Source organism: Thermobia domestica, chromosome 1 (genome assembly GCF_964235325.1).
Source record: "Thermobia domestica chromosome 1, izTheDome1.hap1.1, whole genome shotgun sequence".
Taxonomy (NCBI): Eukaryota; Metazoa; Arthropoda; class Insecta; order Zygentoma; family Lepismatidae; genus Thermobia; species Thermobia domestica.
In genome coordinates, this window is record NC_137454.1 from 166,968,804 (window position 1) to 166,995,368 (window position 26,565).

Consider the following 26,565-nt stretch of genomic DNA (forward strand, 5'->3'; position numbering starts at 1 on the left):
TATTTCCAGCTTCCAAAGACACTCTCGTCAGTTTCAACAGTGTGTCCTATGGCTCCGATCCTTTGGCTCGTTTTCAACATCCACATAGAACCTGTCTGAATTTATTCAAAAGTTTGGAGACGATATTTTTACCCAATCGTCTCACTTATAATCACAGAGGTGGGGTAACACAAAATCCACCCAAGAACAACTACTACAAAGATATTAGTGATGAGCAAATGCAAGACCAAGACCGGAATGGTCGTGGTCTTGGTCTTGCATTGGAACACTTGGTCTTGGTCTTGCACACCCAGTCTTGGTCTTGTTTGCAAGAGACTTGCAAGTCTTATACTTTTCATAGGTAAATTTTACTCTGGACATAAGGGATAATAAATTCTACAATGTGCCAATAATAACAGAAATACAATGTATGTTTCTAAATGTAGACGATGACTTTTATTTTTTTAATGGCCATCCACGCTTCACTACTTATAAGATAAATCGTAACGTTTCGTAATCTTTTTACGTTTTTTAACAGATCCAACACTCCACTGGTTCCCAAACTGGGGAGGCTACCCCTGAGGCACATGAAAGAAAATCAAGACGGCACAGATTATTGAGATACCATGAACTGCAAAATTATTTTTACACTCTAAAGGCGTCAGATTTTTCTTTTCAACCATGATTAGCTAATTCTTGCATTAAACAAACTTCCAATTAAATATTGAGATTTTGTTTTACTGATTCCAATATGTATACTATATAGGACAGAAACATGGACATTACGCAAAAGCGATGAAAAAATTGCAGACTTTCGAAACGTGAACATGGAGAAAAAGGAGAGAATTAGTTGAGTTGAACGGAAAACGAATGAAAAGGTGTTAGAAATATTAACAGTAGGGAGAAAAATAAGAATTTTAGATATTGATAAAAGGAGAAAGAGAAACTGGTTGGGATATTGGCTGAGGAGGACGTGCTAAAGGGTATGGTGAAAGGAAAGAGAGGGAAGGAGCGAAGGAGACTGTAGTTGAAGGAGGGTACAGTTTTAAAACAGAAAATCGCTACGTTAAGACGAAGAGTCTAGCTGAGGACCACCGTACATCAAAGTTTCTCAGTTGCAGCAGGTAACCTGCCAATAATGGCAGAATAGCTATGATGATGATATGTTTAGCAATATTCACCAAAAAAGAGAGAAAAATTAAAATAATTATTATCATCAAAACTCTTAGTATTTTAGAACAATTTGATCTAAAACTGAAAACGACTCAACTGTCTATATCTTTTCTGTAAACTCAATTTAAATAAATACCTTTGGCTTATATTAGAACTACAAAATAATGCCATCAAACTCGAAGTTATTTGAAATAACTGTACAAAATCAGTCTCATTTATGAATATGGATTACTAGCATCAATTACCCACTTCGTTTGGTTAAATTTTAAAAAAATAGTAATAATAATTCGTTAGTCAGTCACTTTTTACTATTACTAAAGCACTCTCTGATATCCGTCATTTTAGATTTTTTTTTTAAATATTTCGTTCTGGAATACGCTATAAGGAAAATCAAAGATAGCAACCAGGGCCTAGAGTTGAACGGTATTCACCAGGTTATGGCATATGCTGATGACGTAAATTTAATAGGTGATGATCGGAGAACAATAGAAAGAAATGCAAAGGTCTTATTAAACGCTTGCAGGGACATGGGTTTGGAAGTAAATGCAGAGAAAACTAAATACATGAAAGTGCGTCGGTACCGTAATACAGCAAATTATGGATGCGTTAAAATATTAAATAATACTTTTGATAAAGTGGATAGTTTCAATTATCTAGGATCAATATTAACAGAGGAAAATCATATTCACGGAGAAATTAAATGTAGACTAAAAGCAGGGAATTCGTGTTACTATTCGGTTCAAAATCTCTTGTCGTCGCGAATTCTGTCGAGAAATTTGAAGCTTAAAATATACAAAACGGTAATCATGCCTGTGGCTTTGTATGGCTGCAAAACATGGTCACTTACTCTGAGGGAAGAACATAGACTGAAAGTATTTGAGAACAAGATCCTGAGACGAATATTCGGATGCAAGAGGAACGGGAATGGGGAATGGCGGAAACTTCATAACGAGGAACTACATAATTTATATGGTTTACCCAACATTGTTAGGGTCGTGAAGTCTAGGAGGCTTAGGTGGGCGGGTCATGTAGCTAGAATGGAAGAAAGTAGAAACGCTTTCAAAGTCTTGACAGGAAGACCAATCGGAAAACGACCATTAGGAAGACCTAGGCGCAGATGGGAGGACAATATTAAGATGGATCTCGCAGAGATAGGAATACAAAGTAGAAACTGGATGCAGTTAGCTAAGGATAGAAGTCAGTGGAGAGCTTTTGTGAACGCGGCATTGAACCTCCGGGTTCCATAGGCCATAGAGTTAGTTAGTTAATTTCTCTCGCCGCCGCCTCCCAAGTTGCAGGGCTGAATTTGGATTTAAACGACATCAGAAGTGTCACTGTTTATCATAGAGACCACTAAAACTATGGATTCGGCACTAATATAGATCATTTTCAATAAATTTATAAATCTTCTCCATGTTGCAAGGCACGGCATCAAAAGTGTCACTATTCATCTCAATGACCTCAAAAACCATGGATTCAACATTGATAATAATGGTCATTTTCGATAATTTTTATATATCTCCTTCCTTCGCCTCCCCAAGTTGCGATGTTGAATTTGCATTTAAACGGGATCGGAACTATCACCGTTCACTTTAGCGACCCCAAAAAGCATGGATTCGACACTAATATTTGGTCATTTTTTGATCATTTTTGTGTATCTTCCCCTCCCCTAAGTTACGGGCTAAATTTGGTCGTAAACGAAATCTGTAGTGTCAGTATTCACTCGACTTCGAAGACTATGAATTCAACACTAATATTCGTCATTTTCGATCATTTTTATACAGGGTGTTTTAAAACAACACCGACAACGTTTGGGAGGTGATTCCTGGCACCAAGATAAGACGAAAAGTATATACCAACCTGGGTGCACCAATGCTTCCTTTCGGAATTATAGGCTGCTGAAAACATGAAAAAATGAAGTTTAGAGATCCATAGCTCCAAAATTATGGAACTTACCGTAGTCGGGTCAAGACTTCACATAAGAACTAATATGTTCCCTATCCAAATATACATGTTTCAGAACCCTAAGGTACTCACCAACTATCTCTATAAAAATTGCTGCAGATGTAACGCAGGATTCTGAAACAGGGATATTTGGATACAGCAGATACTAGTTCCTAAATAAAGTCTTGGCTCGACTCCGGTAGGTTCCATAATATTGGAGCTATAGACCTTTAAAGTTCATTTTTTCAAGTTTTCGGCAGCCTATAACTCCGAAAGGAAGCATTTGTGCACCCAGGTTTTTCCATACTTTTCGTCTTATCTTGGTGTCAGGAGTCACCTCCCAAACGTTGTCGGTATTGTTTTGAAACACCCTGTATATTTCCCCTGAATTTAAACAGCATCGGAAGCGTCACTGTTTATCTCAGCGACCCGCAAATAATATCGGTCATTTTCGATCATTTTTAAATATCTCTTTCCTTCCCCTCCCCTACGTTGCACCGTCAAAGTAAAATGATAAAAATCGTTCCAGCCTGAACTTCATCCATGTTGAAATTTGATCGAGATCGGTCGGGTGTTTCAAGACATTTTTTTTTACTTATTTTTATATATACCTCCCCTTCCCTAGGTTCCACCATCAAAGTAAAACTTTTTTTTTTTTTTTTTTTTTTTTTTTTTTTTTTTTTTTGGTTCCGAACCTCATACATGTTAAAAATTTAATTAAGATCGGTTGGGTGATTCAAGAGCTATTAAGTCAGAAACTTAGTCACTTTTATTTTTAGTTATATTGATTTTTGTATATCTCCCCCTCCTCCTCCTCCCATACATTTCTCGGTCAAACTGAACTGACAAATAACGTTCCAAGCTTGAACGTCATCTATGTTAAAAATTTGATCGAGATTGGTCGTTCAGTTCAAGAGTTATTAAGCTTTATTTATTATTTTATAACTCCTCTCCTCCCCGTCAAAGTGAAATGATGAAAGCACTCCCTGGCCCAAACCTCATCTATGTTGAAAATTTGATCGAGATCGAGAGGGTGGTTCAGGAGATTAGTCACAAACAGTCACTTTCAATTTTATAATATAGACTAGCTTTCGGTTATCTGGGTGCTCAGCCTCCCAGGCCCCCGCGTTTGCTCGGCCTACGGCTTCGCATTTCCTAGGTATAAGCCTTTGCATCACGAGTGAATTTTGTGCATTTGCTCGTTTATTTCCTGAATTTGGCACAGCTGGAAACTTCGCCCCCTAACAATCACGTTTACCCGTCCTATGGCCTCGCACCTCTTAAATCCACAATTCTACCAAATTTCAAGTTTTTTTTCCTATTTCAGCTATCTAAAAGATAAGATTTTGTATCCCAAGAGAACGCTCATTTAAATAACATGGGAATTTCTTCACCCCCCCCCCTTAGATCCGTTCAAAACTAAAAATATATACTCTTGGCAGTTTTCCTGTAGGTTAGTCCCGGAAGGCTACAATCATGCGAAATTTCATCATTCTAATCCTGCCGGAAGTGCTTAAACATTTTGAGGTGTAGAAGATGTCCCATATAAATAACATGGGAAAGATTTTTCAGTTCTTCATAAAACCAGTCTACAGTTGGACATTTTTATTTTTGCTTATTTACTTAGTTAACGCTAACGAAAACGCACAAGCATACCGAATTTCAAGTATTTATTCCAATTCCAAGTATCTAAAACATGGGATTATAGGTAGAAAAAAAAATCTATTTAAATAACATGGGGAAATTCTTCATCCCTCCTTTATACCCTCTAAAAATTAAAAATATTCACTTTTGGCAATTTTCCTGTTGGTTAGTCTCGGAAAGCTAGAATCATACCAAATTTTAACTTTCCACGTCAATCGGAAATACCCCCCTTTAATTTATGTCAGCTCATGTAATTTTATATATAGTTAAGATTTACTGTTGTAATATAATGTTATATCACCCAATCCTCAATGTGCCGTATACCTAAGAAGGCTAAAAGTTATATGGATAAACAATTATTCAACGTATAAGCATCCGCCCATGAAATCAAACTTGCGGTTTCATGCACTAAATTTTTTGTCAATGTCATGAAAATGTTATTTCGATATTAATTTTATGAGCACACGTTAAAAATTTCCAACGGATGCTTGGATCTCGGAGCCAAGGCCATACCCATGTAGTCGACACCTATGGTGTATGGAATTACCGATGTTCAATACTACATTTCTTTTTAGTTTTGGAAAAAGAACACCACTAATATGCTTTGAAATGAAATTAAGTGTCTAGTTTAACGTCCCTACGTTTATGTACGAAGGATAAGTGAGACAATGATGATGAGAAATGGCTAAAATGGTAGAATAAAGAAAATCTGAGAAAACGGATAAACCCTGAGGAACCCCACGCACACGGTGTTTGTTCGCCAAAATAGCTCACATGGCGCAAGATAACACCTGTGTCTCTTGGAAACGAGCAATATCTACAGAAAATGCGAACAACCAACTCAGAAAACGACATGCTGTAGCCAATTGCTACAGGGGCAGATTGACTCACACGGATTGCATAAACTACTGGGAACACATTCATTCCAGCGGCATTTTTACTGAAGCCAAGAAATTCAAGTGAAGATGTAATGATTTGTCTCTTCTTTTTTACATTCTATATATAAAAAAAAAATCATGTAGTGCCGGTACTTGTGCAAGACTCTTGCGCAAGAGTCTTGGTCTTGGTCTTAGTCTTGCAACGGGATTCCTGGTCTTGGTCTTGGTCTTGCATGCAAGACTTGCAAAAACTGCAAGACCAAGACTCTTGCGCTCATCACTAATAAGATATGAATTTTTACCTTTGTTATTACGAAAGAAAGTACCGTGTCGAATAGACAATTTTTTATTGCAGTTTTTGTTCCGCATCTGTACAAGAAAAGAGAAACATCGTCAGGGTAACAAAACAGGGGTTTCCTTCTTCCTTTTTTAATAACAGACATCTACTTTAAACACTGAAGCAAAAAGCTTGTTTCAAAACGAAAAATGAACAATTAAAAGAGAAAGAGAAAAGATTATCAAAAAAAAAAAAAATCTTCCTACTGGAGAAAAAGTGAACACTCTTCAGATCAGTGGTATCAGTAACCCAAAAGAGAAAATTGAAACAAGTAATAGTGATTTGGAAAGTAATCACCTATTTTGAGTTCAAGAAAAGTAAGGATCAGGTTTTGGTAGGACCTTGCCATTGCGCACCCTGTATTTATTGTTGTTGGGAGGAGTCCAATACTACAAGATACTACATCTATGTAGTGTTGAACTGGTGTTATTCTACACCCGAAAAGACTACCAGTACGTGAGTAGTTGAAGGAAGAAGCTTCCCTATATTGCCAAAAGTGTATTTCTTAAGGTACAGACAAAAATCCAAGTTGCACCAAGTAGCATGGTCCTTTCTCACTTTACAACATAATCTACAATTCGAAAAAAAAAAAAAAAATGTCGGGATCCAGAAAAGCGAATAACACTTTTCGCAGCTGTCTGAATCTCCAAATCATTCTGAAAACGTTCCCTGCAGCTAGGAGTTCAATTGAGGAAGCAAGTGAAAGAAGGGTTGTAGATGTGTCTTGTAAACTTTCCCATTTCATTTCTTGAAGTTTGTGCTGCCGAATGGGGACGAGCATTGTTATCCAGAAGAATGTCCAGGACGTTTGCGGCGAATTCATGTTTTACTTTCTCCAGCGTTTGCCAATAACATTCAGCATTGACTGTTTCCTGTTTCTTCAAAAACTTTGTGACCACTTTTCCCTTGGAATCACAAAAGACAGTCACAAGAACTTTACCTGCAGATGGTTGGGAACTTGGGATTTTTCCATTCCATCGACGTCCACTTGTACTCTGAAGTGTAGTGATGAACAAAGCTCTCATCTTGAGTCTCAATATGGCAGGTGGTAGTGAGTCACAAATTCCAGGCAGCATACTATATACATGTTGCGATGTTATTCAGTGTGTTGTGGGAGCCAACGCGATGAAATTTTCGCGTAATCCAGTGTTCTGTGGATGATTTTGTATGCAGTCTAGGGATGGCCATTTCCGGAAAAAGTTTTCCGGTTTCCGAAAATCACATTTTCCGTTTTCCGATTTTCCGGAAAATTTTCCGTTTCCGATTTTCCGGATAATTTTCCATCTTTCTAATTTTCCAGTTTCCGGAAGAATTATATTCCGTTTTCCGTTTTCTCTGAAAATGTAGTCATCCCTAGTCTGTAGGAAGTTTAACCTTTTAAAGAGTTCTGGTATATTTATATACCATGGCGTATTATCGTCTTTGACCGCTTATTTAGGTTCTATAACAGGTATTTAAGCCGGGATTTTTTTTTATTTTTCAAGTCAAGGATGGACCAAAGAACACCGCAGATGCGTTTTGGAACCGGATAGTCAACTTGGCGGCGCCAAGTGGTGCGAAGGGACGTGACTTTTTTCTTAAGGCAAATTTCAAAACTTTTTCACGCCTTTAGTTTTCAAGATATCAGATTGAAACTTGCATAAGGATTATGTGTAGACCTACCTTTGGGTATTTATCAATTTTTTTTAGATCCCTACGTGAAACCGGGGACGGGCCCGAAGGGCGAAAGTGTTACGAAGGGGTGATTTTTTCAGAAAAAATCCGGTTTTTTTTATTTTCCGGTTAAGGTTTATGATACCGACACGTGGTACCGTTGGTAAGTATGCTCTATCGTGAGAAAAACGAGGTATGAACCATGATCCTACGATAAATAGTAAGGAAGCAGTAGCCGTTTGAGTGAAAGTCTAAAATTTTGGACATCCTTAAAGGGTTAAATTTCTTGCAATCTGACGTCTTTGTTACATTTCTATCTGATAATTCATTGTTAAGAGCTCTTCTTTGTTCTATCAATCTCTCAAGCATTTCATGTATGCTGTTCCACCGAGTTTTAACTTGCTGTATAAGGAAATGTACTTCCAATCCTAATAACCTTTACTGTTTTTCCAGTTCTGACGTTGCCAACGTACTATATTTAAAGTGGGAAACAATCCGACTAACAACACTTAACATTTTCTCGATTTTCTCTATTGCAACTCCCTTAATTATAGAGAGTTTAGGGTCTGAGCAAAACAACATATGCTTGCATACGGAAGTTCTCGTACCGCACTTGTGATATTACTAGCATTGTCATAGACAATTGCATGTATTTTATCTAAAATATTCCACTACTCTGAACATGGGCTAAGTGCTGAGTTAGGTTTACCCTTGTGTGCCTCACTTCTATTTCAATTATTTGAAGGACTGAATTTATTGAACTTAGATGGAAGCATATAGTGGGTTGTGATTGTAATATAACTTTCCGTAGCCTGCGAAGCCCAGCTATCTGTTGTCAAATCAATCGATTCCGCAGCCACACTTCTCCTTAGAAAACAAGGCCTCAATACGGCGAGTTACAGTTTGCCTGGATGGTGAGTGGTAACTTGGTTCTACTTCATTCATAAATTCAAGAAACCGAATTGCTTCAACGAAAGACAAAGGAAGAAGAATCCTTTGGTACCGTATTACTTATTTTACTATCAAGCACCTCTGGTCTTGCGGAAGAACAAGGTTTAGGGTCTCTGAGATCAGACAGAATTCTTTTCTGTTTCTTACGTACTACTATGTTCCCTTATTTGTAAAACATTTTTTCTGGGATCTTTCTGTTACTTTAGAGATGCATTTGAGCGTGCGCCAGGTGAAGCGATAATCTGAGATATAGAAGTAGCAGCACCTAGATTATCATCTACGTTTATGAAATAATAATAATAATAATAATAATAATAATAATACTTTGATTGCATTAGGAGTTCACAATTTAGTAACAAAACATGAATGTAGAATAATAAGTAGAGCAACCCACATTATGCTTTATTTTTTTTCCAAATTATGCTTTATTATGCTTTTATTATTAATTTCAATCATTGTTTTACATCAATCGTGTATAACGTATAATATTTACTATACATTAAATATTCTAAATATCTTGATCTATTTATTAATATTTTATGCAACCAGTTTCTTTCATATTTAATGAACTTTCTACCTAATGCACTGTAAAGAGATGCTTTACTCGAGTCAGTTTTTTTTTAATCACTTGTGTGCGCCTTAGAGGTGCATATATACAGAAAGGGAAAGTAAAAGATGCCAGCAATAAGTACAGAAAGTGCTCAACTTCAAGAGGTACACATAACATTATAGTGTGGAGTTCTTGTGTACTATTCATTGTTGGTGGAAGTTTTCTTCTTTTTGTCCTTTATTCTTTTCTCCACGTCAAAAGATTAGACCAAAAAGTTTACAAAAATAAAAATAAGCTTTTCATTGTTGCATTGTTATGTTCTCAATGATTTTGCACTGTAAATATTGTTTCTTAAAAATATTAATACAATATGTTAAACTTGAAGTTAAAGAGATTTTTTAAAGAATTGTGCTATATCTTTTAAATTATGTTTTATGCTTTATTTTCTAAAATTATGCTTTTAAAATTAGTTTCTTCTGGACCCTTAGACAGCCACAACCATGTTCAAGGTACCAACCATATGTGTAAATAGCTATTATGCTTTTTATGCTTTTGTATGCTTTTAGGTTGCTCTAATAATTTCCGATTTTCCGGAAAATTTTCCGTTTCCGATTTTCCGGAAAATTTTCCGTTTCCGATTTTCCGGAAAATTTTCCGATTTTCCGGAAAATTTTCCGTTTTCCGTTTTTCCGGAAAATGTGGCTTACCCTAATGCAGTCCCGACGGAAGTGTTCAAATCAGCGGCTGCTCCACGAACCTTAATTCTTCGAATAGACAACACCATGTATTCACTTTCTCAACCAATTTTGCTTCACTGACGGGACGGGCCGATCTTAATTGAATATGCTTATTCATTCTTTAGAAGACAGTTTGTACAATCCGCGGCAAAAAACCTGCAACATGAGGATGTAAGTTTATTGTGAAACTACGCCTAACAGCACAGGGAATGAACATAACGTCTAAGTGGAACGAATCACGCCAGGATAAACCTCGGCATCCCCCTGTGCACACTTATTTTGGAGCAAAAGACTTCGTCATTTCACAATAAACTTATATGCTCATGTTGCAGGTTTTTTGCCGCGGATTGTACCACCGTCGCACCATTTGCACTGATATTACGGTCTCCATAAACAAAAAAAAAATATTTTGGATGTCGATAGGAGCAAGGTCATTTGCCCATTCATACCGGGTCACAGAACGAATCTGTTTTTTTTACTCCACATCGCCAACACGTTCTGCCATTACTCACTACTCCTTATGGCCAGAGCACGTTTCTAACTGCATGGCTCATTCTAGTCACGCGCCAAGCATGCGTGGTAGCACGCACGAACATTGCTACTTTCGTGTCAATTATCGGGCTAGTACTTTCTTTAAAAATAGGAATTCGTTTCATTGAACGACACATAGTTGTTAAGTATTGTCACCTATATTCTCAGAAAACTATATATATATATATATATATATATATATATATATATATATATATATATATATATATATATATATATATATATATATATATATAAAAGAAAAAGAGAGAGCTCCTTCGTGGCTAAGCGGTTAGCGTACGCGCCTTTGGCGTGGGAGAAGCGGGTTCGATTCCCGGCGGGAGTTCATGTGGTTCGGATTTCATGTTAATCAGTAGGTACACATCTTATATAGCCTCGCTGCTGAACGGGACGTTAAACTCAAAATCAACTCAATAAGAAAAAGAGAACAGATGATATGTAATGTCAAATCTTCATGCTACATCAGTTATTTCTCTGCTAAACAATTATAGTTCTAAAAGAATGTACAAATATATGCCGACTCACGAAATTTCGGGTGAAGGTCCGGACCCGGTCTCATACCGCGTGGATGCATCTCTGCGCCTTACACAGACATGATGTGTGCAATGGTACTCTGAAGATCTTGCTGAACGTCGTGTGATCAATCATGGTATCCACCTGAAATGTGAACACGCTAGTCTTACCGCCTAGAGCAGCGTTTCCCAACCTTTTTCAACTTGCGGCACACTACAGGTGCAACTTGAATTCTCATGGCACCCTCATATAGATATTATTTGTAAATATAAAATACCATGGTAATTCTTTTCTGTGATTACTGATCTCCTTGTCACAGAGAAGAAAGCTCGATCACTGGTTTTCCCCCGTGGTAAATCATTATGCTTATTTTTCATTCTAATTTAAAAACAGAAAACAATTGCAATGAGATAGAGGAATCAGATTTTTAAAAGTACGCCTTCTTTTTCGAAAACTGTATCCAACCTTTCACTAAGAAGGAAGATCACTAATTAACGAACGAACAAATCTCTTTTACTTTTAAAACACAAATGTAGTTAATTTGTATGCATGTTTGCTTTGTCGAAAGGATTGAATTATATTTTAAAATTTCAAGTTATGAAATAGTCTGCAACAGTAAAGAAGCAATAATGATAACAAATACTTTTTTCAACATTAAAAATGTACAGAAAAGTAACACAGTACGAAACTTAAAATTATAGATTCATAGTAGAGGTTCATAATAATATAAAATACACACACACATTTTCCCTTTTGTCTTGCAATTTGATTGCTGTAGAATTAATAATTTTGTTTCGATTTCCTCGCGGCACACCGGTTGGGAAAGGCTGGCCTTAGAGCAAGACGAGATAAGATCTAAGATACAAGCCCGAGAAAGGGGTAGGAGGCGACTCGAGCTGGAAGAAACACTCGTTTGACAAGTGTAAAGAGAAAAAAAAATGTTCCCCTGGAAAGGGATTTAACCAGGAAAACGTATCACAGAGAACGAACATCGTAAAATCTCTGAGAAATACACACAAAAGAGAACTAACTCAATCAACATGCATAGCAACCGTATGCATCGTAGGTGTTTGCTCTCTGCTGCTTTGACTATGGTGAAATATCATCTCCGTTGTTCATTTAGTAGTGTTGTTTCCTCCTCCTCCTGAGAGATATTTTCTGGAAGTAGGAATAAAAGGAAACAATAGATATTATCTTCTCCATGAGTTATTCGCTTCTCACCCCCCACCCATACACTTGTAGTTCCATTCAATGAATGGAGTGAATTTCGATAAAGAAAATAAATAAATAAATAAACTAGTTTTTGCATCTCCTTGTTATCCATTAATGTTTAAACTTCGAAGGTGATAGCGCGAATCTCGTATTGCAAACTCCACTTTGCTAACATTGACTTTATGTCCTTACCCGTAATAAATCACACTTCTTTACTTTCTTCATCCCCCCCCCCCTACTCATTAGGCATAAGTGTGGTCAATAACCGGATTTTCGTTTAGAAACAAACACTACTTTTTAAAATAAATAAATAAATAAACTATGTATGTTAGCAGCAAAAGCAAGGTATGTTAATGCACTACCTGCGATCAACGGACCGTGATCTAGGAGTAACCTATTGAACTAAAATATGTTACATGTGAAGAATAATGTACGGCAGTTTATTTAAATATTTCGCGGATATTAACGGAACAATGAACCTTTTTCGCTAGAACTAATTCGTTATTTCCGCCCTTAACTGAATTATTGTAAAACCAAATAATTGTCTTATGCCAGCATCAGTAGTTACCCCGTGCGTGTCAAGTGGATATCAAGTAATTGCGACACTGAACTACCTAGGTTAGACCAGTGGTTCTCAACCTTTTTCCACTGACGACACATTTTACTTGAACGTCCAGGACATCACGACACACTTATTTGATATTTTTATTACAAATAATATCTATTATAATAGTGAAGCCAATTAGGTTTTATAATGACTCTATATAGCAATGAGCATTATTGCTACCGCTGGAGGTGTTGACTGGCATAGTCTATCTCGATTTTAACTAATTATTATTAAATTCTTCATGATTTTTAAATACTAAAATTTCGCGACACACCTTAGGGGACTGTGACACACCGACTAGTGTTGCGAAGGCCTGAAAAAAACCGAAAATTTGCGATCATTTTAAATGTCTCCCTTCTCCCCCTCCCCTACGTTGCACCGTCAAAGTAAACTATTAAAAATCGTTCCAGCCCTGAACTTCATCTATGTTAAAAATTTGGTCGAGATTGGTTCTTTGGTTCAAGAGTTATGAAGTTTTATTTATTATTTTATAATTCTCCCTTCTCCCCTCCCCTAAGTTTCACCGTTAAAGTGAAATGATGAAAACACTCCCAGGCCCACCTCATCTATGTTAAAAATTTGATCGAGATCGGTCGGGTGATTCAAGAGACTAGGAGTCACAAACATAGTCACTTTTAATTTTATAGTCTAAATTTATTGTTGTAGTATAATGTTATTTCGCTCAATCCTCGATGTGCCGTATACCTAAGGAGGCTAAAAGTTATATGGATAAACAATTATTCAACGTATAAGCATCCGACCTGAAATCAAAGTTGTGGTCATATGCACTAAGTTTTTGTTAATGTCATAGAAGTGTTATTTCGATATTAATTTTATGAACTCACATTAAAAATTTCCAACGGATGCTTGAGTCTCGGAGCCAAGGCCATACCCATGTAATCGACACCTACGGTGTACGGAATTACCGATGTTCAATACTACATTTCTCTTTAGTTTTGGAAGAACACCACTAATATGCTTTGAAATGAAATGAAGTATCTAGTTTAACGTCCCATGATTATACACCAAGGTTAAGGGAGACGGTAATGATGAGAAGTAACTGAAATGGTGGAATGAAGAAAGTAGGAGGAAACGGGAAAACGCCGAGAAAATCCAGACACACGGTGTTTGTCCTCCAAAAAAGCTCACATGGTGCAAGATGACACCTGTGTGGCTTCAAAGCGAGCAATATCTACAGAAAACGCGAACAACCAATTCAGAAAACGACATACTGTAGCTATATGCTATAGCTACAGGAGCAGATCAACTCAAACGGATTGCATAAATTACTGAGAACACATTCACTCCAGCAGCATTGTTACTTAGGGGGATTTAGATTTCTTGGCTTTCGGTATCAAAGGCTATTAGCCCGTCACGTATGAGGGATGACGTCCCTCGGCGAGCACACCATCCGGGGAAAGGGGAGGAAGAAAGAATTGGGGAAGGAAGGAATCGACCTCGGACATATAAGTGAGTTACCATCCCAGCATTTGCCTGGTGTGAATGAGGAAAACCCCATTCAGGATGGCTGGCCTGAAAAAGCGTTTTACTTTTTCGACCGAGTGCTCCACTGGGAATTGAACCCGGGACCGCTAGCATTTTTACTAAAGCAAAGAAATCCATCCTATTCTTTTTTACATTCTATAAAAAAAATCAAGTAGTGCCGGTACTTGTGCAAGAGTCTTGGTCTTGGTGCATGCAAGACTCTTGCAAAAACTGCAAGACCAAGACTCTTGCGCTCATCACTAATCCATCTGGTGATTCAAGAGTTGTTAATATAGTCACTTTCATTTTCATATATATATATATATATATATATATATATATATATATATATATATATATATACAGTGGTGGATTCAGGATATGATCAAGGGAGGGGCTAAACCATTGTTTGCCGTTTTATCCAGTGTAAAGCAGAATTGAAGCCCATTTTACCCAGTGTAAACCTGAGCGTCAAGGGGGGGCTATAGCCCCCCCTTGGATCCGCCAATATATATATATATATAATGTGTCGCACTAGAAAACATGTATTTGTTTGCATACAACATTTTGTATTAAACTTTTTACATACAAAGTTGATATAAAAGCTTATATTAACTAACTAACTAACTCTATGGCCTATGGAACCCGGAGGTTCAATGCCGCATTCACAAAAGCTCTCCACTGACTTCTATCCTTAGCTAACTGCATCCAGTTTCTACTTTATATTCCTATCTCTGCGAGATCCATCTTAATATTGTCCTCCCATCTGCGCCTAGGTCTTCCTAATGGTCGTTTTCCGATTAGTCTTCCAGTCAAGGCTGAAAGCGTTTCTACTTTCTTCCATTCTAGCTACATGACCCGCCCACCTAAGCCTCCTATACTTGACGACCCTAACAATGTTGGGTAAACCATATAAATTATGTAGTTCCTCGTTATGAAGTTTCCGCCATTCCCCATTCCCGTTCCTCTTGGGTCCGAATATTCGTCTCAGGATCTTGTTCTCAAATGCTTTCAGTCTATGTTCTTCCCTCAGAGTAAGTGACCATGTTTCGCAGCCATACAAAACAACAGGCATGATTACCGTTTTGTATATTTTAAGCTTCAAATTTCTCGACAGAATTCGCGACGACAAGAGATTTTGAACCGAATAGTAACACGAATTCCCTGCTTTTAGTCGACATTTAATTTCTCCGTGAATATGATTTTCCTCTGTTAATATTGATCCTAGGTATTTGAAACTATCCACTTTATCAAAGGTATTATTTAATATTTTAACGCATCCATAATTTGCTGTATTGCGGTCCTGACGCACTTCCATGTATTTAGTTTTCTCTGCATTTACTTCTAAGCCCATGTCCCTGCAAGCGTTTATTAACATTTCTCATTTCTTTCTATTGTTCTCCTATCATCCCCTATTAAATTTATATCATCAGCATATGCCATAACCTGGTGAATACCGTTCAGCTGTAGCCCTGGTTGCTATCTTTGATTTTCCTTATAGCGTATTCCAGAACAAAGTTAAATAATAATGGCGACAACGCATCTCCTTGTTTCAGGCCATTTTCGACGTGAAAGCTCGTGAACAAAAATTTTCCTACCCGGACTTTACTTTGGGATTCATTTAAACATATCTTAATTAATCTAATTAGCTTTCTCGGTATTCCAAGTTCTGTAAGAACGTTGTATAATGTTTCTATCCTAACCGAGTCTTACGCCTTTCTAAAATCAATAAATAGTTGATATACCGGGGTATTGTATTCCCACTTTTTTTCGAGTATTTGGCGAATGGTAAAGATTTGGTCGATAGTTGATCGATTTCGTCTAAATCCGCACTGATAATCTCCAATAATTTCATCTGCGTATGGGGTCAGTCTTACTATATTATTAATATAAAGCCTATATTAGAATATTAAATAATAGTAATTATATGTTTTAGTGCATGAGTATTAGTAAAATTTGCCTACTGCTCTCTCTTAAAAAGTAATTTGGTTAAAGTTAACAAAATTCCACCAGATGAAAGAGCACATTAAGAACTCAGTTTCATTCGAGAGCCCTATTTGTTCCAACAAAAACGCTTCATGATGGTAGATGTGTATGCAACTGTAAAAGTTCTGTAATTAATGCACAACCACGAATAAACGACTAAAAAGTACATAAAGGAAATGAGTACAGACTATTAATTTTCAAGAATAATTACAACAGTTTTATTTTCGAATGCTTCTTTTTTAAATATTCGCAGTATTGAAATTTCTCAACTTATGCTTTTCACGCATTCGAAAAAAGAAAAAGAAACGGTTCCATTACTAGTAAAATTAACTAATACAAAGATTTTTGTTATTTTCCCAATTTTTCCAAAATTTCCGGAAAGAAACCGGAAAATGTTTTTTTACCAGCGGGAATTTTAGAACACTAGTCGCGACTAGGGATGGCCACAAAGTTCCGGTTCCGCAAGGAACCGGTTCTTGGAGATCCGGTTTTCAGAACCGGTTCCGGACCTGGATCCGAAAACCCGGTTCCAGAACCGGATCTTAGGAACCGGTTCCAGACCTGGATCCGAAACCCGGTTCCAGAACCGGATCTTAGGAACCGGTTCCAGACCTGGATCCGAAAACCCGGTTCCAGAACCGGATCTTAGGAACCGGTTCCAGACCTGTATCCGAAAGCCCCCAAAGACCCGTAAAGGAGGCATAAAGTTCACCAAAAATAATGCAAAGAGGACCATGCGCTTGTGCCTTCCTCGCCCAGACCCGCTTGTGCCCCCAGAAAAAAATTTTGGTCCACCAGTGGTTGTTTAGCCAAATGAGTTGGCCAGTTTGCCTGTTTAACCAATGAGTTTGCCAGTTACCCAGTTTATTTAGCCAAATGAGACAAGCTGCCGCCGCCTGGGCGCCTGCCTGTCGCTTCCACCATTTCATCTAGCATACTGTTCACAGCTTGCCAGCAGCTCGGGTTTAGCGTAGGGATGGTCACAAAGTCTCGGTTCCAGCGGAACCGGTTCTGCGAGGAACCGGTTCTGTTTCAGAACCGGTTCCAGACCTGGATCCGAAGAACCGGTTCTAGACCTGGATCCGAAAAACCGGTTCCAGACCTGGATCCGAAAAACCGGATCTTCTAGAACCGGATCCGTTCAGACCCGAAAACCGGTTCCACTAGGAACCGGTTCTGGCCATCCCTAGTCGCGACACACCGTTGAAAACCACTAGGTTAGACCAGTGATAACCAAGTGGCAACTCGCCGGAAGGAGCCCGCAAATATATTTTATCTGGCCCGCGAAAATATGTGTTTCGTCCTTTATTTAAAGCTCTATGCATATTAGGACGAGTGTATCTTGTGAAGACTTTATTTTTAACTGTGAGAGCCAGTTCTCATAAACTGCATGTGTCATGGGAATTATCTTCAAATACTCGTAGCTCAGACTGTACTAGTCTAGATAGACACACGAAACAAGAAACAAAATACGCAGAATAGAACAAAGATTCAGAAAATGTATAATGGGATAGTATATCGTCGCCTCAGGGAGAAAGGAAAATAGAAAACGCCCCTACACATTGTACTTATTTTAACTTGGTGCATTAATTGACCATCCACTATGTTAACATTCATATTTCTGGGGTGTCATTTCACGATTATGTACACAACGGGTAGATAAAATTATCCTTTCAGCAGCTATTCTACGGTATTTGATTCCCGATGGAATTACATGTTCTGGTCGGACCTTACATTTAACTGTAGTTCCATGTCTTATAATGCATCCCTTCCAAGACTGAACGAAGAAAAACAAACCTGGAAAACATTGATTAGAAGGGTGGTACCCATGGCGATCTGATTTGAGCTTCCCTGTAACGAAATGAAAATACTGATTGTTGTTACGTCCTATCTGATAAAGGTAAAGGTTCTGCTTGTATCCAATACGTATATATTTTGTATGTTTCCTTAGACAGGGGATCAGTACTATAACTGATTTCTGATGCAAAGGCTCTGTTGTTCGGTTCCTGGCAGTTGAACCTTTGTGATGGATGACATTGTGTGGAAGTTCTCCAAATTTGTCCTTTCATCAATTTCTCCATCATCATCATCATTCAGCTGCATTCATCTTCCGTCTTGTGTGATGTAAGAGCATTTCCACAAGATAGCTAATGTTATAGTAAGTCTCTTATTGCACTTGACGACAACTTCACCTACTACATACTAGTCAGCGATCAATTTATTTTAACTTATTCGGCTTGCTAACTCATTTGTTTCCCTAATCAATATTATTAAAGAAATTGAGCTAACAAGCTAAATGTTTAATCTTTCTCCATTCACAGAAAACTTAGTCATAAGTTGTTGTGCTCGATATATTTCTACAACAAAAGTATTGATAAAGATTTAGACTTCATTCTTACTTTTAAGAAACTTTCAAAGAACACGTTATATTACAACCAACCATTGGATATTAAAAACATTTTAAATTCTTTAAGCTCACTTTATCACTGTAGTCTTCAAAAACCTAAGGATTCCATTTCACTTTTCATTTCATATCCAAGAAAGAGGGTGATTAGTTCGGAGTTTGCTAAAAGAAATGGGTGAAGCATTGAGAAAGGCATCAGTAAGTAGTCGCACTGATGTATTGGAAGCATGAACACTCCATGCTTGAATCATGGCTGTTTTTTAACGTAACCATGGTCGTTTTCTTGGATGCTGAGAAAATATCCTTATTGATCAAGGTGATACTGATAGTATTACACTGTTCAAGATAATTTAAATAATTTCTGCTGATAGACTTTCCGCACAGCTGTAGCTATATAAATATGCAACTTCAGAATAAGAGCTGTTTATAGTTTTATGTAATGAGTTCTTATCTAAACGTTTTGCAGAAACTTACAATTCCTATTTGTAAAACATTTATGTAATCGTGAATATGATTATTTCTTCGTTTTCGTCGAGATTTGAAACTAATAAAAATCCGAGCAATCCATGTATTGGCAACCTATTTTCTAGCCTGAATTTTTCATCAAATTATTTCCAGGTTTTTGCTGATGGTAAAGTATCTGGTAGTAATGAAGGAATTTATATTGCAAGTTTATGAATTCATACTTCGATCAACATAGCTTATTTCGTATGTATGTGTGTGTGTTTGTGAAGATTAGAATAAAGAATACAAGATTTTTCATTTTATAAATGTTCGTGTAATTTTATTAACTGAAGCTATTGTAAATATTAACCTTCAAGCGCTTCTGATGTGAAAATACCAGGAAGCTTGGGAAATAAAATTTTCTCTCACGCTCTTACTTTCGTTCAATAATACTCGTGAATATATAATATCAGTTTTATCAAAGACCTTGCCATTGCTTACCTCACAGAGTATATGAGAAAAACCTGTTTCTTGTTACAGTAGTTAGTTAGTATGAATTGGAAAGGGCTATTATACAAATAATTCTAAATTCAGGTATAATTTTACAAATTTATTCTTTGAAAACAAATGAATGCATACTTGTTTCGAAAGAGTAAGGCATATTCTGATGCAGTATGCATGAATTGAAAAGTTGGAATGAAGCTTTATGTGTTAACTACTTTCGAAAAAAGAAGGAAAATTCCAATTTAGCACTTTATTTTTTCATGTAAGTGCACCTATAGCTAAATGGATGAATCAGATTTGAGTTAAATATTTTTTTATTTAAGCTACATATTTATTAAATAATTACTTCATATAATTCCAGATACTTCCAATGTAACTATGTTTTATAGCGTACATTTCTGAGTGGTAAACAGTCATATATTTAAATATGTGATTGTGTGCGTGAGGTAACAGACAAAGAGTAATATTTTATTCATTAACTTGCAATTAAATTCATGTATAATCATTAACAAGTGCGCTGGTTTATAAATTGCAGAACACTCTTATGCAATAGCTCCGCTGTAAGTGTAGCACTAAACAATCATACATATGAACGTAAGACTACATACAGTAAACATTAGGCATTTCGCATTGGCTAGTAAACTTATCGGTTATAATGAGTTGATATGCGAACGAACAATTGCAATGTAAAGTTGTTGACTCTATTCATCTGCAGCCAATGGATCTGGATGAAGGTCTCTACAACCATCTATCTTTCGTATTTCATTTCCATGGTACTCCGCATTTTAAGATTTTGTCACATCAACATATGAGGATGTTTTCGTGGTCGTTTCTTGTCTCTTGGTGCCCAGTCCAGATTATTTTCGTCCATCGATCATCGTTTTTTCTTGTAGTATATCCAGCCTACTACCAGTTGAATGCCTTTATTTTCATGATAGTATCCGTTACTGCTGTCATCTTTTTCATTCATCTAATTCTTGGATGGTTCGTCTCTCCACACTTCGTTGTGTAGTCTGCAGACGGTGGTGAATGTCTGATTTTGTTATTGTCCACGTTCCTGATCTGTATGTCAAGACAGACAAAATATATTAATTGAAAACGTTACGCTTCTGATACGTTGACATTTGACTTTTTAGTATGAAAATATTCTTTCGATATACAGTACCGGTATATTTTGTTATTTAACTTTCGTGGTGGCGAGATTGTGTTGTGAGAAATAGTCATTTCGTTAGGTGTAATCTTTCATGATAGTGTATGTATTTGCTAATTGCATTGGATTCAAATCCCGTCTTGGCTCGAATTACACGTAAATAGCAGATTCCGTTTTTCATAACATCGTAGTTGCATAAGGAAGCTAAATCAACAAACAAAAACTGACCTGAGATGATGACTTGCGGGAAGTTTTGAGCCAAACCTATTGATACTTCTATATACTGTAATCCTCAGAAATCGTGAATGAAATTCAGTGTTCGGCTAACGCCATGAACCTCTAACAGAAAGTTAAAAGATATTTGTCTTTTGTCCCTCACTTCTTTTGTCACCTCGTCAACTTGAAAAAAATACTCGCCTACAATGCTGAAATATATTGCTTAGAAGTACTTGAGAGACTGTCAATTTTCGGTTTAACTTCCATCTGACACACACATATATATCTGCTCTTGTTTTCATATTAATCTCATGATTTCTTTCTTACCGGTTATAATGTATTTAAAAGAGTGAGACTCAAACTCGTGAATGCCACTTTAGCGAGATTGAACATGGTAGAAGTCCACATTACATATACTTGCACCACAAAAAGACGATTTTCACAAAGTTGTCGTATAACTTGTTTCTCTACCAAATCCTCTTAATTCTGCAGCATTTTGTGAAGCAAAGCAGGATAAATTATGTTTGCTTTTCGCATCTGTTCCAAGATCAAATTGAAGTGTTAGTAGATCTAGATACCAATTTAGGTACCATCCTGTTTCACCGAATCTTGTCTCCAGAATGTCCAGAGGACTTACCTGTGGATATAATTGTTACTTTGATTTCATTCACAACACTAACGAGAAGCTAAAAGTAAGCTCACTGGTGCTACAGCCTACGAAGGACTAGCCAGATGATGCATCAGCTAACGAATGCAGTCCACAGTTTTATTTTTGGGGCTATTGGGAGTCGAAATAATAGTAATTATTGGCAAGCTGTGGATTGTAAGGTGAACTGTTTCTTTCTTAAAATCCGCGTTATGTGATTGCTGTCTTTTTGTTTCCTTCATGACATTCTGCAGCGCCTTGATAGTATTATCGTAGGATTCCCTCAATTATATTCAACTCTTTGGTACGAAATTTCACAAGCAGAATTTCTGTCTGCAAAAACGGTTGTCCAGTTTTTCGATCGAACACTGGATACGAAATCTCTTGATGATGATTGGAGATCCTTTTTTTTTTTTCATTGCACAGACTCATGATCAGTGGCGTATTTACGATTTTGTTTCGGGGGGGGGGGGCTTTGCCTGAAAATGTGAAAATTCTGCAAGATATTTCATATACTTTACTAAATAAGATTTCGGGGGGCTTAAGCCCGGAAGCCCCCCCTAAATACGCCACTGCTCATGATGAACCTATGTCACTGTTCTTTGAAAAAAAAAAAAACTTGATTTGCTGAAAGGAGATGAAGTTATCCCTGGTAGTATGATGGCGGAAAAGTTTCCCATCTGCTGTCAACAATCAGGTATTTGCCATTACAAGGAATTAATCTTTGACATGGTCAACTATTAGCGGATGAAAGATGAATTTGCACGAGCTGAATTGCTATTCATGAGCTATAACTTGTACATTCAAATTACGATTTTGCATAATTAGCTCTTTCAAGTTTTTAGCTTATTTCCGGTGTAGATACCTCCACAATCTTGAATGACTAGTCTAGGCTCCCTGTGGAGGCATCTACACCGGAAATAAGTCAAAAACACACAATCTTGAATAACTTCCCTCCTTCGCATTTATATTGCTTGAATGTTACGTGATAAAAAAGAAAATCTCACCAGATAGCATTTATCCTTCACCAGAAGATGCTATTTTCACTTTCACACAGTTCACATGCTTCTTCTTCTATTAGAATTACAGCAACGTTTGACTGAAAATAACAGCTTCTGCAAGTCAGGACTAAGCCCCATGTGCATAAACAAAATTATGTATATCTCTATTCAGTCCTATTGAAGTAGATAACTTATTTTACGCTTCTCGTATTGTGCAAAATTGGATTCATATTTAAATTTTGTGATCCAATTCAAAAGTATCACTACCCCTGACCGTAGCGTTGCCCTGTAATTCAGTTCTCTGGAGGCGAGTTAATGTGGTAAGAAAAGGTGTATTCCGTGCGAGGTTATCTTATTTTGTAGCCTGTATACTCACCAACTTCAGCAGATTGAAGTGTGAAGTGTGATGTTTTGGCGCGCGCTTAAATAGTAGGGCCAGACTATCAAAATGTGTATAGTAACATTCAGAGAGAAGTGAAATACACAAAATATGTGTATATTTCTTAAAATTAATTTTTTTCCTCTTCTTGTTTTACAGCAAAATGTTAGGAGAAAATGTTCGTGTGCGAAGACAAAATGAAGAAAATACTGTCACTACCCATAATTATACTGCCAATGCCACCACCACATGTGATGATTCAGGAAAAGTGATAGTGTACGTAGAAGAAGGTTCTGCAGGACAAATGTTTGGCTTTAGAATAGAACATTCTACCAGAGAACCATCGTATGACGAACTTGGCATACCTTCATTGTTGGCAAATTCGGATACAGTGCTACGTTTCTTCGGTGTTGGTTTCACGAACCGTACGAAAGTGAGTGTTACAAGAAAACCAGGAAATAAGGGAGAAGAATGCCAACCTGTTGAAGGCGAAGAACTTTATGTAAGTTTCATCCTTGTTTCTTGTGTTGGATACTTGTATTTTTAGTCGAGATCTGCTGCTTTCAGTTTATTGCAAATCATCCTTTTATATCGTATCTTATACAGTATGTATTTAGAAACTTTCGTCACTGTTGGGAGTATACACGTTACTGTTAGCATAAAACAAACAAAAAAACAAAGAAAAGAACAAACAAACAGACATTATTATTAGCAACGAACAACTTTCTTTTTGGCGCCCTAAGAATTTTTCTCGAAAACTGTGTGTCAGAAAATTTACTCTCAAGCATTTCATTTTGTTCATCTCATGTCACCTATCGATTAATGTGTGTGTCTCATCTTTGAACAGTGTTATAATTAAACAAAAAATAAAATTCTAATTACAATTTTGAACTGTATCTCATTAACCTTACTGTGTACTGTGAAGATACTACTGAAAAAGTACTAGTAATCTATATTAAATACAATCGGATGTATGTAGCTCCGGAGGGAAATTTCTTAGCTTCAGGGGGGAGAGAGATTTCTCTCTGAAATCACTGTCACGGACTGCGCTGGATATACAAATACAACGCCAATTCTTCCTTTTGCCTGATTCTTACTCCAAAAGACAGCCACATCGGGTCGAACGCTGCAAGATATGACATAGGCTTATCTAAAATCTGTCTGTTGTGGGTTTGAATTCCGCTTAGGTCATGAATGTTATCTGCTATCCTTTTACGGTTCATCATTGCATTCTTTACTCTTTTTCTTTAGGCTAAAGGGCAGAATGCTGGAACGTAAAACTGAAAGATATGATTTAGATTGTAGTATTCGATTATTCTCATTTTCACGTAGAAAAATATAATTACGTCTTCCATTTAACTCAAAACAAAACAATGCTCTATTTATTGCATGCCTCTCGACAATGAAATACTATGATTGAACAGTGATTAAATGGAGACTCAATTTTGGTGACTGTCTTCTACTATGCAAAAATAGGCTAATGTCAAAATACATTATTCTGGTATGTATCCTTTATCCATAATAAATTACTTTCGGAGACTTCGGTGAAAACTATCGTTTAGAAACAGTCGTGTAGACAAGAATTATATGCTGTACTTTTTTCCTTCGTTAGCAAACGTTCCATAAGGATTGTGTCTTCCTCTACAACACCCAGGTGAATGCATCTTATAGCGATAGTTCTGTTTCTTTATAGAGGATATTTCCCTCTATTCCTCAGCAATTCAATCAGTGGTATAGGGTGACGTGGGGATTATAACAGGTAAATGTAAACCTTAACTTACACTGATTATATCCCAAAATAACCTTAATTTTGACAAATACCATAATAATCCTATGCTACTTCTATATCATTTGCATGGATTAAAAAGAAAGATCTCAGACCCTTGTAAGAAAACTCGTGAGATTTGTTTTTTGAACTCCCAACTGCCAGAATTGCCCAAACCCTGGAGGAATTACGACAGTCTCCTGGCTTCTATTGTATTTACGTTGCACTGACTGCATATGCTGTTCTAGTCCTTTAAAATTGTATTTTCAAATGTTTTCTATCTCTATAATGAAAACGCCAGACAATAAAAACTACTATTTTTATTATTATTTACAAAAAACAAATGTGAACAATTTTACAATGAAAAAGTCATAAATAAATTTTAAAACTTTTAGGCCTCAATTTAGTAAAACATTTACATTGCCTGTATATTTTGGAAAATGTAAATAACCTATATTTGTGAGCATTAAGAGACTTGCTGAAGACACAACGTGACTAGTGATTTTTCAGTCAAAATATGAGTCTGGATCTATTGGGAGAAGTTCATTTTTATACCTAGAAAGTAGAAACCCATTTGTACATTTTCCCTGTCATTTCACTGCCCTCTTCTATAATGCTTCATGTAACATATAACATCCACTTGAATACATCAACACCGGAAAAGAAGTTCTTCAGCTTTAATGTAGGTATCTATGTCGCAGATGTTTACAAAGACATCCAAATTCAGCAGACTTCAAGGCTCTTCAAAGCTCATCTCCACTTTTTTGAAACTTAGTGATTAGTGTAAAGACAATGAAGAATTTTTTTAAAAAAAATAAAAAGTAAGCGAGGTATTATCCACAAAATGCTATTAAATAAACTAGTGACTGTTTCCAAACCTTTTCCTGTATGCCAGAAATTTAGGTGTGCAGTTTATGACGTCATAATTGTTGCCCACCCAAATTAAATACACTATATGAAAAATATTGAAAAGAATTGTTAGTTTATATATAATAGCGTTTTGTAGATACTATCTGGCTCAGTTTTTACATTTTTGATATTCTTCATTGTCCTCACGTTATTCACTAAAACTTTTTAAAAAATAGTGAGCTTTAAAGAGCCTTAAACAAAGTTCCAATAAGCGTTGTTTTGATGTATTTTCTTCTTTAAAAGTTGTATCTTTGCTAAAAGAGAACATTGTCACAATTGCCTCATAACATAACAAAATGAGGCAATTATAAAACACCCCTGGTAAACAATATCATTTATTGTAATAATTAAATGTGATTATTTTTTTGAAACTACATCACAAAACATTTTTTTAGTGACTAGCTTGAAAATTAACACAAGACAAAGTGTTATGAAATTCCCGTGTGGCGGATGGAAACAGTTTTTTTATTGCTTGTAACAGCTACTAAAACCAGTTTTTTTTTAATTATGCTTGTTTTGTGTAGGTGTTATGCTAAATAACATATATTATACTATATTGAGCTATAAAACTGAAATACAGAGAAATTATAGACCCTTGCCAAAATTGCCTTACCTCACTCTATATTTGCATTCATAGCTTATTATTTACTGTAAACTGCATACAATTACAGGCTGTGCTGTCAGCACTCTAAATGTATAACTTCTTGTAACCGACATCTCTCGTTTCCCGACAATTAATCATATCCCAACGGTGTCCGCTGTTCAGAGGTTTAATAGCATTAATATCAGTGCATGTGGTGAAGTTGAAGTTTCAACTGTGTGTTTATTGTGATGAATTTTGGTCTGCATACTTAGATACGAGGATCATGTAGAAAGTTTTTAGATACTAAAATTCGAATAGCGTTGCCCTACTGAAACGTATCACGTTTATAAGCGTATGCCTTCT

At 36.6% G+C, this 26,565-nt stretch overlaps 1 protein-coding gene across 4 annotated transcripts in view; it reads left to right on the top strand.

Moving 5' to 3' along the window:
- The window catches only part of LOC145690817 (unextended protein-like), a 218,879-nt gene that overhangs the window by 48,567 nt on the left and 143,747 nt on the right, over nucleotides 1–26,565 (top strand). For all 4 annotated transcript variants that reach the window (XR_014132287.1, XM_081766122.1, XM_081766131.1 and 1 more), the window contains exon 2: nucleotides 23,105–23,447. Coding sequence is in view for 3 of the 4 variants with exons in the window: in XM_081766122.1 (XP_081622248.1) it covers nucleotides 23,105–23,447 (343 nt within the window). In the remaining variant the exon portion in view is untranslated. The remainder of the gene's footprint in view (nucleotides 1–23,104; nucleotides 23,448–26,565) is intronic.